This window comes from Protomyctophum bolini, assembly GCF_963924005.1.
Source record: "Protomyctophum bolini genome assembly, chromosome: 1".
Taxonomy (NCBI): domain Eukaryota; kingdom Metazoa; phylum Chordata; class Actinopteri; order Myctophiformes; family Myctophidae; genus Protomyctophum; species Protomyctophum bolini.
In genome coordinates this window covers 8,130,697-8,144,926 of record NC_137862.1, presented here as the reverse complement: position 1 = coordinate 8,144,926, position 14,230 = coordinate 8,130,697, and the positions used below count along the sequence as shown (strand labels likewise).

Genomic DNA, 14,230 nt, shown 5'->3' with positions numbered 1-14,230 from the left:
GGAAGAATTTACACTGGGGAAGGAAGTACGCCTGGAAGTGTGGAAGGCATGTTACAGTACGTCACGCTGCCACTCAAGTGATTACTGGCCAATCACAGCGCATCTTTTCCGGGATTTATCAGACCCGAACCAGAGTGATCTAGTAAGAGAGTGGCGACACGCTTTGATCTCGCCACAAAGCGGGCGCCTATGGGCTATAGTTCCAAACATTGGAACTATCCCATTGAGATAGAATGAGCACTTCCGCATTCCAATTATTTTCCAATTATTGTGTTATGGACATATTGTTTGCCATGGGAATTGGGAATGCGTTGGGGGTATTTATATGCTGTTTGCGATTGATGCCATTAGTTTGTGTGTTCAGTTAATAATTTATTTATTATTATTATTTATGTGCGTATTTGAGGGAATCCATGAGCGATGGGGTAGTCAAGTGGGCCACCCCCTCCCCTTTCTGTTACCAGAGTTGAGCTTGAGAGAGACACAGTTCATGGTAGTGTTATAAATAACAGAGATTCCCGTCACAAAACATTACAGTTCTTGACATTACAGATTACGGCAGCACATCTATCTGATAGAGGACATTTTATCTGAAACAGAGACAGGTGAATGATTTATTTGTGTGATGGCATAGTGAATGGTAGTAGAATTAAGAGCCATGTGCACCATCCACAAAAACGGCTGTATTTCATAGTTACAGTATAGTTACATGTTATGTTATAGTTACAGTAAGTATAGTTACATGTTATATGGACTAATGGACTTCACTATCTCCACGTTAACCACATTAACCCTATTTTGGGAATATCTTCCAAAATGTCAATTCTGTCTCTCAAATAGGATATTCTAATTTCTTTATACAAAAATAAAATAGCAGATCCACAAGCTTGGCTATTTTCGCTATTTGTCGTATGATGAAAGACAGTATACAGTAGGGCTTACATGTACTTATTGATGTAATGTGGGATAAATTGCTGAATGTTTCCATTTGAAAAATGATCAGTTGTAATGAGCTAGAATTTCCCTCGGGATCAATAAAGGTCTATCTAATCTAAAGCAAGCAATCAGTGCCAATTTCACTACCGAGTCTCCCAGAGGTTAAAATGGGGCTGTAATGTAATGCATCAATTTAATGGAAGCTATCAATTTAAATTATTCCTGAAATTAACAGTAAAATCTCATTGCAGTTAGGAAATAGTGATAGATTCTCTCTGGATAACCTCGTTTATAATGTACTTTATACTGTACATGGTGCATGTAAAAGCACCTGAGAAGAACTGAAACCGTTTGTGTGCTTGTTACTGCGTGCGTGCGTGCGTGATATTGACCGAGGTAACAAATATAAAGCCTTCTCCAAACACGACGTATACACTTAATGTAGTGTGTGTGTGTGTTTGTGCGTGTGCGTGTGCGTGTGCGTGTGCGTGTGCGTGTGCGTGTGTGTGTGTGTATCTGTGTGTATATATTATAAAGTTTCTTTTCTACTCTGGGTGTTCAATTCTGATGGAGAATCATCTTGGTTCAGGTCTTTTCAGGTGAATACAAATACAGTGAAAGTCTACTGCATCCCCCTCAGTTCATACTGTATGTATAGAGCATCGCAGTCCCGCTCCCTCAAGAGACCCGGAAAATAAATCTCAGTTCATTTTTCTCATAGACTTTTCAGAAAGTATTTATTTAAAGGTGTTTACGCCGCGGACAAAGCCAACTCTTGTTGTGACAAATCATGACAACAAACACAATTTTTCGGGCTGAACAAATAATTAGACAGAAGGTAGGCAGGTTACAACACTTTTTTTGTTGTTTTTCTCTATTTGTTTGGTCCAAAATATTGTGTTTGTTGTCAAGATTTGTCACGACAAGAGTTGGCTCTGTACGACGATTATAAGGTCTTTAAATAAATACGTTTTGAAATGTCTATGGGAAAAAATGCATTGGAACCTATTTCCTGGGCCTGGCGTCGTCATGAAAGGGGCCGGGACTGCGACACTCTATAGACAGACACGTTTGCCTCATTTAAGTGGGAGGGGTTTGTGTTTGTCTGTCGATCTGTTCAAAGCAACCAAAAACGACATGATAAACGTATTATTACAAATGAACCATAAATTAGAAAGCCAGAACCTCCAACACAGGAACAATGGGAGGACTTGATTCAGGAGATTCATTTTATGGAGAAACTAACACACAGTCTGAGGCTACAAGAAGAAAAAATGGAGGACAAATGGTATAAATGGACAATATTTAAGGGTATAGGGGAATGAGAGACAACTGTGGATGCCTAGAAAGATGTATGTAACTTTTTTAAACGCAATGTCGATGCCTGTTGTATTTTTTTATTTTTCTGGTTTTTATTTTTTGTACGTCTGTGATGTTATATGTATTGTAAGTTTGTTTTCTCTGTCTTGTCTTGTAAAACAATAAAAATTTAAGGAGGACGGGGATCATTCCCAGGCAAGGTCATGCCGAAGACTATAAAGACGGTATCCAACGCAAAGTGTTGGACTGTGGGTAAGTTCCTCCTTGTCATGTCCAGGGGATGTACTTGTCCATCTAGCTAAGTAAACAGGAGATATGTTTCTGAGCAGGTGTTGGTTCCTTTGTTCCCAAGCCTACTTACTTCTGCATGAATCAGATATTGTAGTTACGTAATACTATCGGCTTTATATTCCCAAGTCTCACTGCAGGCTTTGATAACCCATTACAACCGGGAAAGCATCTAGTGTCATTTTAGATTTGAGATACTTTAGCTATTCAAAAATATAGCCGATACTGTAGCGCACCACTTAGTGCCGCGCTACGAGCTTGTACAGTAGATCTGCTATTTATTCAAATGAAATCATATACATTTTGCAAATATATGAATATATATTGTGTATATATACATATATATACACCGTGTGGGGGTCACCCTCTGTGGAACCGGGCCGGCACACATGGCGCGTTCCTGTGGGTCTGGAAGTTACGGGGACCCCCACACGGAGTTGCACCACTCAGTTCACATGGGTGTGATTTGTTTGGGGGGGGAACACTGTTTAGAAGACCTTTTTTTAATCAGCTTCGGCCCTAAATGGGATAAATATCAGCACTGCACTGTGTTGACCTTGTGTGAGACCGCTGAGATTCTCTGCTCCAATATGCTTTCAGCCAGAGCCTGTCCAGGCAGGTGGTCTTGAGACATGACCAACATGCTGCAGAGAAGCAGGCAGTCTGCAGCACTGCTAATATGGTCCCCAGGGTCTCTCTCTCACTTCCAGTGTTGCAGTTGTCAGCTCAGTGTGTCCCTCTTTGTTTCATCATCGCTCACAGCCAGCTCCAATACTCGACTCCACAGCACATTAACACTTCCCTCCCCCAAACTAAAGGTCATTTCCTATAGGACTGCTATAGTCCACTGCCACCACGCCAGTAACCAGCATGGGGCAACGCTGACATCTGAACTTTACACTGAGATATGAGAGAAACAGATGTAGACCCAAAGGAATCGTCAATTAAACTGTTCATACGCAGGGTTAGGCGAGACAATGACTTATTTAGTGTGCGATACGATCATCAATGTTTTCACCAGAAAAGCAATCAGTGGGGCTATTATCAGGCACCGAAATCCTAAAAGCATGTCATTTCTGGACCGAAATGACTTATGAGCGTAATCTCCCCTCTTTCCTAAAGAGTTACTGATGATAACATCGCTGTCATTAGTGAGGATGGATATTTCCACATCCAGAGTCCCGTTGCAAGCCCTCGCCCTTTCCTTCTCCCGGACACTGATATAGTGAGTGTTGACTGAGGAGGGGTGGGGGCCAGGGGGTGGCTGTTTTCCCCTTGCTTTTGTAGCCGTTAATAACTGTATTGTTGAGGCTCTGTACAGCAGATGTACTGTAACAGAGTGATCATTAGCTATCCCACGGGAGGCCTGTCCCCTCTCTACTCATTCCCATCTGCTCATCGTGTCGCTCCTGAGCTGAGGTCACACAGACCGTCCAAAGCTAATGCAGGCCTACAAGTGAACTGAATGCAAAGTTTTGGAGAGCTAGAGAAATGGCTACTGGTACAGGGTGTGTGGACGTCACGTACCTGACACATTTCTCAGGGGAACCAATGCTCTCAATATGCAGCTAGGTAATGGCACCTTTCCACTGCACGGTACTGACTCGAGCCGACTTGACTCTAATTGACCGTAGTCTCTTTTGGTACCGGGTGCAGCCACTGCAGATGGTAACCTCCCGACATGGCTGGTCGTCATAACGACATCTAACCCTCTTCGTAGGACACAGCTAAAGACTTTTGTCAAGAAATAGGCCTTTTTAGGCTTTTGCTCAATATTGTAGTGGCCTCTAGAGGGGAGTCCTTAACGCATTCTGACCTGAGATCAGATTCTAAAAATGTCTTCTACATCCTGACAGTTTTCTGAAAAAGCCATGTTTCTATGTCAGTCGTTCTTCGATTTTTCAAAAATAGCAGACCTACAAGCTTGTGAGCTTGTAGATCTGCTATTTTTCAATAGCTAAAGCGTAACATAATGCTAACACCAAAAGGGATTCCCACCCAAAATGGGTTAAACCCCATGTGACTTGAGTGGTTTGATCCTTAGATCCCCACCCTCTAGCTAGCCTAACTGTCTTCATGTGTTGCAATTAAAGCATAAGATTCCTTGGAGCCAAAGGGAACCTATAAACAGTAAGTCAAGTTACAGTGTTACATAAAAGGAGAAAGGGAGGCCCAACTCTTGGTGGTCTTGGTGTCATTATTGTCTCCACCAGGCCGAAGGCATGGGGAGAGAGTATGTTATATTGTCTCCACCAGGCCGAAGGCACGGGGAGAGAGTATGTTTTATTGTCTCCACCAGGCCGAAGGCATGGGGAGAGAGTATGTTTTGCACGTCAGTGTGTGAGTCCGTGTGTGCGTCCATCCGTCTGTGTGTACAGCTAATCTCCGGCACCGTTAACCCGGTCGGTGCCAAATTTTGCACGCAAACCCCCTGGATGCCAACAAACAGCCTGTTATAGCGCCACCTGGAGGCCGACTTTTGAAAAACACATTTCTATGATATTACTCCTCCAGATGCTGTCCAAAAATCCGTTACACACTACCTCTATAGTCATGTGTTCAAGACGGATCTGTTCCGATATTTCATATTCCATCCTAATTGGCTAACATTGGCTTTCAAAGTTTGCAGGATTGGCCCGTTTTGAACAAAAAGCCACAAATCATGAACGCAGCGTGCAATTTACGTGAAATCTTTCACAGACTTTCCTACTAGGCTGAGGAACATATTGTCACATTGGCCTGTTATAGCGCCACCAACAGGTGGATTTTTGCAAAACACATTTTTGGAACAAAATGCCTCAAATCATCCAATTGCCATCCAAGGCGTGAGAAGAAATAGCACCCTTTTCACATTGGCTTATTATAGCGCCACCAGGAGGCCACAACCTGACCTGCCGATGCGATATATGTGTGTGTCTGTGTGTGTGTGTGTGTGTGTAAAATATCGCTTTAATGAAAATGTTGCGGCAGTGTGAATGCAGTGTCTAGCGATTACCTTTTGAACGATGGCCTGTGGCCAGAGGGAGTGACACCATTACTCACCCTGACACCCAGCTCTACGTTCTCTCCTCCGTAGACTTCCATCCCTTCATCCAGCAGACCAATCTCCTCAAAGTACAGCCTATCCACCACAAAGCAACCAATCAGGGCAGGGCTCCTGGAGGATCAAAGGGGATGGAAAGGGACAATCTATTTGGTATTGCTCACTGTACACGTAATATTTGTAGTAGACAAAGTGCCCATTGTATAGTGAGAGCAGGGTGCTGAGCGGGAAAATAAATCGACTGCTAGTCGAACGTGAAATAATTTGGACCAAGATAGGAAGAGATTATGTCACGGTGCGACTCAAGACAAGTAAAAACATCTACAGTGAAGCTGGGAACATAAGGGACTGAGGGTTTAAGACAGTAGACACAGGGATCACAATACACAGGTGAACAGAACAAACAATCAACACAGGGATTTGCTAGGAGACAGGACACAGGTGGAAAAAACTAGGAGGTGAGACAAGACAGGCAAACACAACCAGGCAGAACAGGAAACACTAGGGCATCACTACATAATAAAAGTACACAGTATACAGATTATATTTCATGACAATACAGTTCGTGACAGATTATTTCCCTAAAGAGCTTGGATTTCAAATCCTTACGCTAACTAAATAAACATCACGAGAGATTATAATCAAGTTATTGTGATGCATGCGTTACCTGATGGGGGCGCTGTTGTTGCTCTTGTGCCACCAGGACTTGGGTGGATTGAGGTAGCGACACCACAGCTCCCAGTCGAAGCCCTGGGCAGACAGTGGATACTCTTCAATCTCAAACGTGTCATATTTGATGTTATCAAACGACGGGGAGATTATGCGTGTCCTGTCCTCTTTTATCCTTGTTAGAATCGGTTCCGCCCTTCAAACAGACATTTAAAGGTATTCAGCCCTTCAAACAGACATTTAAAGGTATTCAGCCATTCAAACAGACATTTAAAGGTATTCAACCCTTCCAACAGACATTTAAAGGTATTCAACCCTTCAAACAGACATTTAGAAGTATTCAACCCTTCAAACAGACATTTAGAAGTATTCAGCCCTTCAAACAGACATTTAGAAGTATTCAACCCTTCAAACAGACATTTAAAGGTATTCAACCCTTCAAACAGACATTTAGAGGTATTCAGCCCTTCAAACAGACATTTAGAAGTATTCAGCCCTTCAAACAGACATTTAGAGGTATTCAGCCCTTCAAACAGACATTTAAAGGTATTCAGCCCTTCAAACAGACATTTAGAGGTATTCAGCCCTTCAAACAGACATTTAGAAGTATTCAGTTATGATATGATGCATTTATCTCCCCTTCAAACAGACATTTAAAGGTATTCAGTTATGATATGATGCATTTATCTCCCCTTCAAACAGACATTTAAAGGTATTCAACCCTTCAAACAGACATTTAAAGGTATTCAACCCTTCAAACAGACATTTAGAGGTATTCAGCCCTTCAAACAGACATTCAGAAGTATTCAACCCTTCAAACAGACATTTAGAGGTATTCAGTTATGATATGATACATTTATCTCCCCTTCAAACAGACATTTAAAGGTATTCAGTTATGATATGATGCATTTATCTCCCCTTCAAACAGACATTTAAAGGTATTCAGTTATGATATGATACATTTATCTCCCCTTCAAACAGACATTTAAAGGTATTCAGTTATGATATGATGCATTTATCTCCCCTTCAAACAGACATTTAAAGGTATTCAGTTATGATATGATGCATTTATCTCCGTCACCTTTGTGAACACGTTTATGTAAATGCACTGGAGCACAATGCCAATGCATTTCTATTATTAATGTATTGTGAATTCAAATAAAACTGAAATGTTTGCAGTATAGTCTCAGATTAGTGAGAGAAATGAAAACGTCCGTTTCAATCAAATGGCTTTCAAAGGGAAAACGGCCCCGGGTGCTAAAAGTGTTATTCTTTTTGTGTCCGTCTGCACATTCACCATTCAGTGGCATGATTGGCAGATGAAATCAAAGTCCCCTTTCAGAGCGGTCCACAGTGGATAATTTGATTTTTATTCAACAACACACAATAAGTAGATATTACCGTATCGACCGGAATATAAGGCAACTGATTATAACACGACCCCATTTATATTTTTACTGGAATAAAAGGTTGTCTTATATTTGGCACAATGTGATTACAAGGCTGCTGCTGTTAAATGCATTTATGAGAAACTGCTATATAACGCTCATCAAGCCTTGATCTACATTGATTTGTGCTCATTACTGGTAATTGGATCAAATTACATAAAAGTATGATTTTACGAACAAGAATTCCAGGTGATGCTATTTGTGCAGAGTTTCGAACGCTGTTCAAATTCCCTTGACATAATTGGGTCAGCCTGTTGAGTGCACAATTATCTGGTAAAGTAAGAGAAGTTTGGCAGAATAATGATTGGACTCCAGGCAGACACACTAACATAGATTGCACGCATATACACATTGGTGTGTGCTGCATGTGCTCCCGCGCATGTGTGTGCTTGCGCGCAGTCGTCTGTCTCCAACTTAACCCATTCAGGCCTGACGTTGAAATTAAAAAAATATAAAGTTTTCTAAATCATGACAATTTTCGGAAAGATTTGAGGCACATTTTTAAAAAAAAATCTAAAATAGCAGACCTACAGGTTCATAGCTATGAGCTTGTAGATCTGCTATTTTTCAATAGCTAAATTATAACAATGTATGTAACCACCAAAATGGGTTAAATGTAATCTTCACCGTCTCTTGCCATTTTCTCACTCACAACTAATTTACAAGTCTTAATGTGCATGCTATTTATTAAAATATCATAATAATACAAGAAATATAGATTGAATTGCCCACACTACATAGATTATTTTGTATTGCCTAATTGGCGCTCCACCTGCTGGTGGCACCGTAGGCAATCACCTAGGTTGCCTACAGTATATCTTTGTGTGTGTGTGTGTGTGTGTGTGTGTGTGTGTGTGTGTGTGTGTGTGTGCGCGTGCGTGCGCGTGTGTGTGTGTGTGTATGTGTGTGTGTGATGGGGGGGTTGGTTGAGAGAGACAACAAATCTATATCTATATCTCTACAATAAGTACGAGTAAGTAAGAACAGTGTGGTGAATGCATAGTGAACACTAACTAACCCAACACAGCAGAGCGTGGATGTGTTGTGGTGAATGCATAGTGAACACTAACTAACCCAACGCAGCAGAGCGTGGATGTGTTGTGGTGAATGCATAGTGAACACTAACTAACCCAACGCAGCAGAGCGTGGATGTGTTGTGGTGAATGCATAGTGAACACTAACTAACCCAACGCAGCAGAGCGTGGATGTGTTGTGGTGAATGCATAGTGAACACTAACTAACCCAACGCAGCAGAGCGTGGATGTGTTGTGGTGAATGCATAGTGAACACTAACTAACCCAACGCAGCAGAGCGTGGATGTGTTGTGGTGAATGCATAGTGAACACTAACTAACCCAACGCAGCAGAGCGTGGATGTGTTGTGGTGAATGCATAGTGAACAGTGCTAACTAACCCAACGCAGCAGAGTGTGGATGTGTTGTGGTGAATGCATAGTGAACACTAACTAACCCAACGCAGCAGAGCGTGGATGTGTTGTGGTGAATGCATAGTGAACAGTGCTAACTAACCCAACGCAGCAGAGCGTGGATGTGTTGTGGTGAATGTATAGTGAACAGTGCTAACTAACCCAACGCAGCAGAGCGTGGATGTGTTGTGGTGAATGCATAGTGAACACTAACTAACCCAACACAGCAGAGCGTGGATGTGTTGTGGTGAATGCATAGTGAACACTAACTAACCCAACGCAGCAGAGCGTGGATGTGTTGTGGTGAATGCATAGTGAACACTAACTAACCCAACGCAGCAGAGCGTGGATGTGTTGTGGTGAATGTATAGTGAACACTAACTAACCCAATGCAGCAGAGCGTGGATGTGTTGTGGTGAATGCATAGTGAACACTAACTAACCCAACGCAGCAGAGCGTGGATGTGTTGTGGTGAATGTATAGTGAACACTAACTAACCCAACGCAGCAGAGCGTGGATGTGTTGTGGTGAATGCATAGTGAACACAGTGCTAACTAACCCAACGCAGCAGAGCGTGGATGTGTTGTGGTGAATGCATAGTGAACACTAACTAACCCAATGCAGCAGAGCGTGGATGTGTTGTGGTGAATGCATAGTGAACACTAACTAACCCAACGCAGCAGAGCGTGGATGTGTTGTGGTGAATGCATAGTGAACACTAACTAACCCAACGCAGCAGAGCGTGGATGTGTTGTGGTGAATGTATAGTGAACACTAACTAACCCAACGCAGCAGAGCGTGGATGTGTTGTGGTGAATGCATAGTGAACACTAACTAACCCAACGCAGCAGAGCGTGGATGTGTTGTGGTGAATGCATAGTGAACACTAACTAACCCAACGCAGCAGAGCGTGGATGTGCTGTGGTGAATGTATAGTGAACACTAACTAACCCAACGCAGCAGAGCGTGGATGTGTTGTGGTGAATGCATAGTGAACACAGTGCTAACTAACCCAACGCAGCAGAGCGTGGATGTGTTGTGGTGAATGCATAGTGAACACTAACTAACCCAATGCAGCAGAGCGTGGATGTGTTGTGGTGAATGCATAGTGAACACTAACTAACCCAACGCAGCAGAGCGTGGATGTGTTGTGGTGAATGCATAGTGAACACAGTGCTAACTAACCCAACGCAGCAGAGCGTGGATGTGTTGTGGTGAATGCATAGTGAACACTAACTAACCCAATGCAGCAGAGCATGGATGTGTTGTGGTGAATGCATAGTGAACACTAACTAACCCAACGCAGCAGAGCGTGGATGTGTTGTGGTGAATGCATAGTGAACACTAACTAACCCAACGCAGCAGAGCGTGGATGTGTTGTGGTGAATGCATAGTGAACACTAACTAACCCAACGCAGCAGAGCGTGGATGTGTTGTGAGTGACTCACCAGCCTACGTTGAACTCTACATGGGCATCAAACAGGGCAACGACTGGAGCGGTGGCAGCCCTCCACCCACTCACCCGAGAGCGGATCAGGCCTTCCTGCTTGTTATGACGCACGAACTTAATAAAACCTGGTCGCTGGTTATTCTTTTCTGAAATAAAGTCCTGCAGCTTGTCCTTCAGCTCATCTGCACACAAAAGCACAAAAGCACGCGCACACACACACACACATTCACACACACATTCACACACACACACACGTTACTGATACAGTAGGACATGAAACATTACCAAGTTTGTCAAGATACCTCGTGAGACTCTCACGAGGTCACCTATTCATTTCATGGTGAGAGGAATAGGTGAGTAAGTGAGAAATAGCTGCTTAGAAGTGCTCTTTTCCTCCCACAGGACCTCCTCCTTTCTCGTGGCGTGTTTCGACTGCTACTGCTTTTACTATATTATTATTATATTACTGCAGCTATAGGAGGTCAAAGTACTCATGGTCCAATGCTTCCATCGCTGAACCAAACAAGAAGCAGCTTGAGTCAGCTTTCCAGCATTCCATGGGTCTTGCTGTACTGTACATAAGGGGATATTGCAATAATGACGACTCAGCCCCTATTATGTTCAAAACACGAGTGGCCCTCATGCTGCTGCCAAGCCCCGACTGTTTGTTCTTTGAGAGTACCGTAAGTAGATAACCACATGCCTCCATCATGTGCACATGGATGGAGTCGCCATGCTGCTTCTTCTCACCCGACGGCAAGGAACGTCACCATAGGAGAGCGTAACATCATGCAGGGAGGATCACGCCAGCGGGCAGCGGTGGCCGAACAGTTTGCGGAGCGGTCTTGATATCGAAGGTCGCTAGATCGTATCCCCGGACCGGCACGTTAAAATTACCACCGCTGAAGTGCCCTTGAGCAAGGCATTGAACCTCTACCATGAAATGTTCTTTGAGCAGGGCCTGGCTGTAAACAAGTTCTTGAGCTTAGTCCAGTTACCCTGGGTAAACATAGTACCTTTGCTTTGCTTTGCCATGTCTCCCAGGTCCCCTCCCCTCACGCCATTTCTCCCAGGTCTCCTCCCCGCAGAAAAAGCAGCATCACCATCCAGTAGGAGTCGCTCATGCAGCGACAATCCCACACAATCCCTTGCCGGCATCCCACCCTCGAACACTGGCAACTGTTTGCTTTGGAGCCTGGCCAACCCTGCCGTGAATCGGCTGAGGAGCGGTGTATTGTATGCTTCATCCACTGTTGCATAGTAAAAATGTATTGAATATATTTCTTTAGGTGATTTAAAAAAATATATCATCTTTATAATGATGCTTGGAATTGCCTGGCTCTCTTGCAGCATAATTTCAATGAATCTCAGTGAATCACCGAATCCTGGAAGACAGATGTCCATAATGGAAGCGTGCGGTACCATTCATTTCGAGGAGTATAATTATAGTTTTATACACACTGTCAAATTCAGAGTCACGTACAAAATGCCAGCAAAGTCAGTGGTGCTTCACAAAACCATGATTACAAAACAATACTCTTACTGTACTACACTGTAGACTGTAGTATTAACATGGTGAAGCTGTGTGGGAGATTTCATCACACCCTTTCCTATAAATAAAATTGCCTCGTCGTGTCTTTTATAAAACACCTTTGACTCTGCTTTCCCTGTCGAGCGTAAATGGATCTGAACCCCCCCCACCAGACATGTGCTTGTTTATATCTGACAGCCCATCAATCAAGTCTCATAAAACCCACCATACAGAAACAGCGAAATCCATAAAAGTCAGCAAAACACAGCACTAATCTAGTAACATTTTACTTTGGTTATGATGGATTATAAACCGAGTGGAGATATCTATTATAATGTCTAATAATAGACATTCTTATAGTCTCTTCATCACACCAGGCAGTGACAAACTGCCCTCTTATGGCTGACATTATTATGTTATTAATGATTAAATAGTTATATTGCTACATGGTTCATTTAATTTTAGTTTTTTTGTCAATCATAATTGTGTTACTGTCAGATTCAATAGTTATTATCATTATATTAGGATTGTTTATTAGGATATTAAATGTTTATAGTGCTGCTGAGTATTAGTTTCTGTCCAGTTGACATTTTCAATACAGTATAATTCACCTGATGTCTATGATATATCTACGTTGAGACAGTTACCGCTCTGAAACAATGAGCCAGGCTCTGTGTGCGCGCGCGGGGGGGCACACACACACACACACACACACACACACACACACACACACACACACACACACACACACACACACACACACACACACACACACACACACACACACACACACACACACACACACACACACACACACACACACACACACACACACACACACACACACACACACACACACACACACACACACACGATTTGTTCTATTTCCTCTGTTTGACCAAGCTTATCCTTGGGCAATGAGTGTCCTTCATCAATCCACTAGGAACAGGCCTGTAACAAGTACAAATGTTTTATTTTTTCCCCTTCTCTACAGAGATTGATCAGAGCAGACGGATGATTCACACTACCCTGTTTGGAAGATAAAACTAAACTCTCGTATCTCCAGGTACAGGAACACGTCAAAACAGTTTCACGGGGACCGCATGTAATTCAGACTGGGCATTAGTCCGACATGCGTCTGCTCCCGTGCTTGTGGCAGGGCTCGACTGGCCACAGGTCATACCGGGCATATTCCCGGTGGGCCGCGACCGTAGGGGGCCGCCATGATTTAAACAGGCAGGCCCTCTATAAAGGGTTGTGTATAGTCGTCTGTTGTCATTTATGTTGTTCTGTAAAAGTGGTGGTATTAGGGCTTGTTTGTTTGTGTGTGCCTCGACGGAGCGGGCGGTAGAGTTTCTGCTTTCTGCACACTGGTTGTGGTGGGCCGGTCTGGGCCAAATTCACGCGAAAATGACCGGGCCGAATTTTTGTCCCAGTCCAGCCCTGGCTTGCGGTTATGGTTAGGTTAGGAGATGAGGTGGGTTGTCATTTGTCGGACCAATGACTATAGTCTGAACAACGTACTGCACCCAGTTTCACCATTTCTAGCCATTCATATATCATTTAGTTTCAATGAATGCATACTACTGCACAACAGTGTAAGATAATTACAATATTCAGAAGTGTGAAATGTGGAAGTAAGAATGATGAAGTGTAATGTTTCATAACGAGATCATAACGAAGCACAGCTTCATTACCCCTGGAAAGCCTGACGACTAAGACATCAATCTTGTATGACTTATATGGTGTTGTAGGCATGCAGCTCAGTTGGAAATTGAATTTAATTGATAGTAGGCTTTGGAATGCAATACATTGGATTCAAGGAACAAACAAGGATCATTCTTATACTTTTGTAGCAAAAAGTGACAACGTAGAGGGTGAGTGATAATCATGCTACCCTTCATAATGATTATATAAAACGTGAAATAATAGCAAAAATAAATAAACAACAGAATGCTGGATGCTATTTACTTGTCACTTGGTTTACTTTACAATGTAAAATCCTGAGTGTTCATTTCATTCTGAGAATTTGACTGTACTGTACTGTACTGTAATCAATATTTGTGTAATATGAGGCATGGTATGTGACTCAATGCACACATGGAGATCCATTCTGTGCA

The 14,230-nt window shown here is 42.9% G+C and overlaps 1 protein-coding gene across 2 annotated transcripts in view; it reads right to left on the bottom strand.

Annotated features, from left to right (window-relative positions):
* Positions 1–14,230, bottom strand: part of galnt18b (UDP-N-acetyl-alpha-D-galactosamine:polypeptide N-acetylgalactosaminyltransferase 18b) — a 77,501-nt gene that overhangs the window by 25,031 nt on the left and 38,240 nt on the right. For both annotated transcript variants that reach the window (XM_080772895.1, XM_080772894.1), the window contains exons 4-6: positions 10,578–10,761; positions 6,255–6,452; positions 5,587–5,701 (exon numbers count right to left, since the gene is read on the bottom strand). In XM_080772895.1, the coding sequence (XP_080629021.1) occupies positions 5,587–5,701; positions 6,255–6,452; positions 10,578–10,761 (497 nt within the window). The remainder of the gene's footprint in view (positions 1–5,586; positions 5,702–6,254; positions 6,453–10,577; positions 10,762–14,230) is intronic.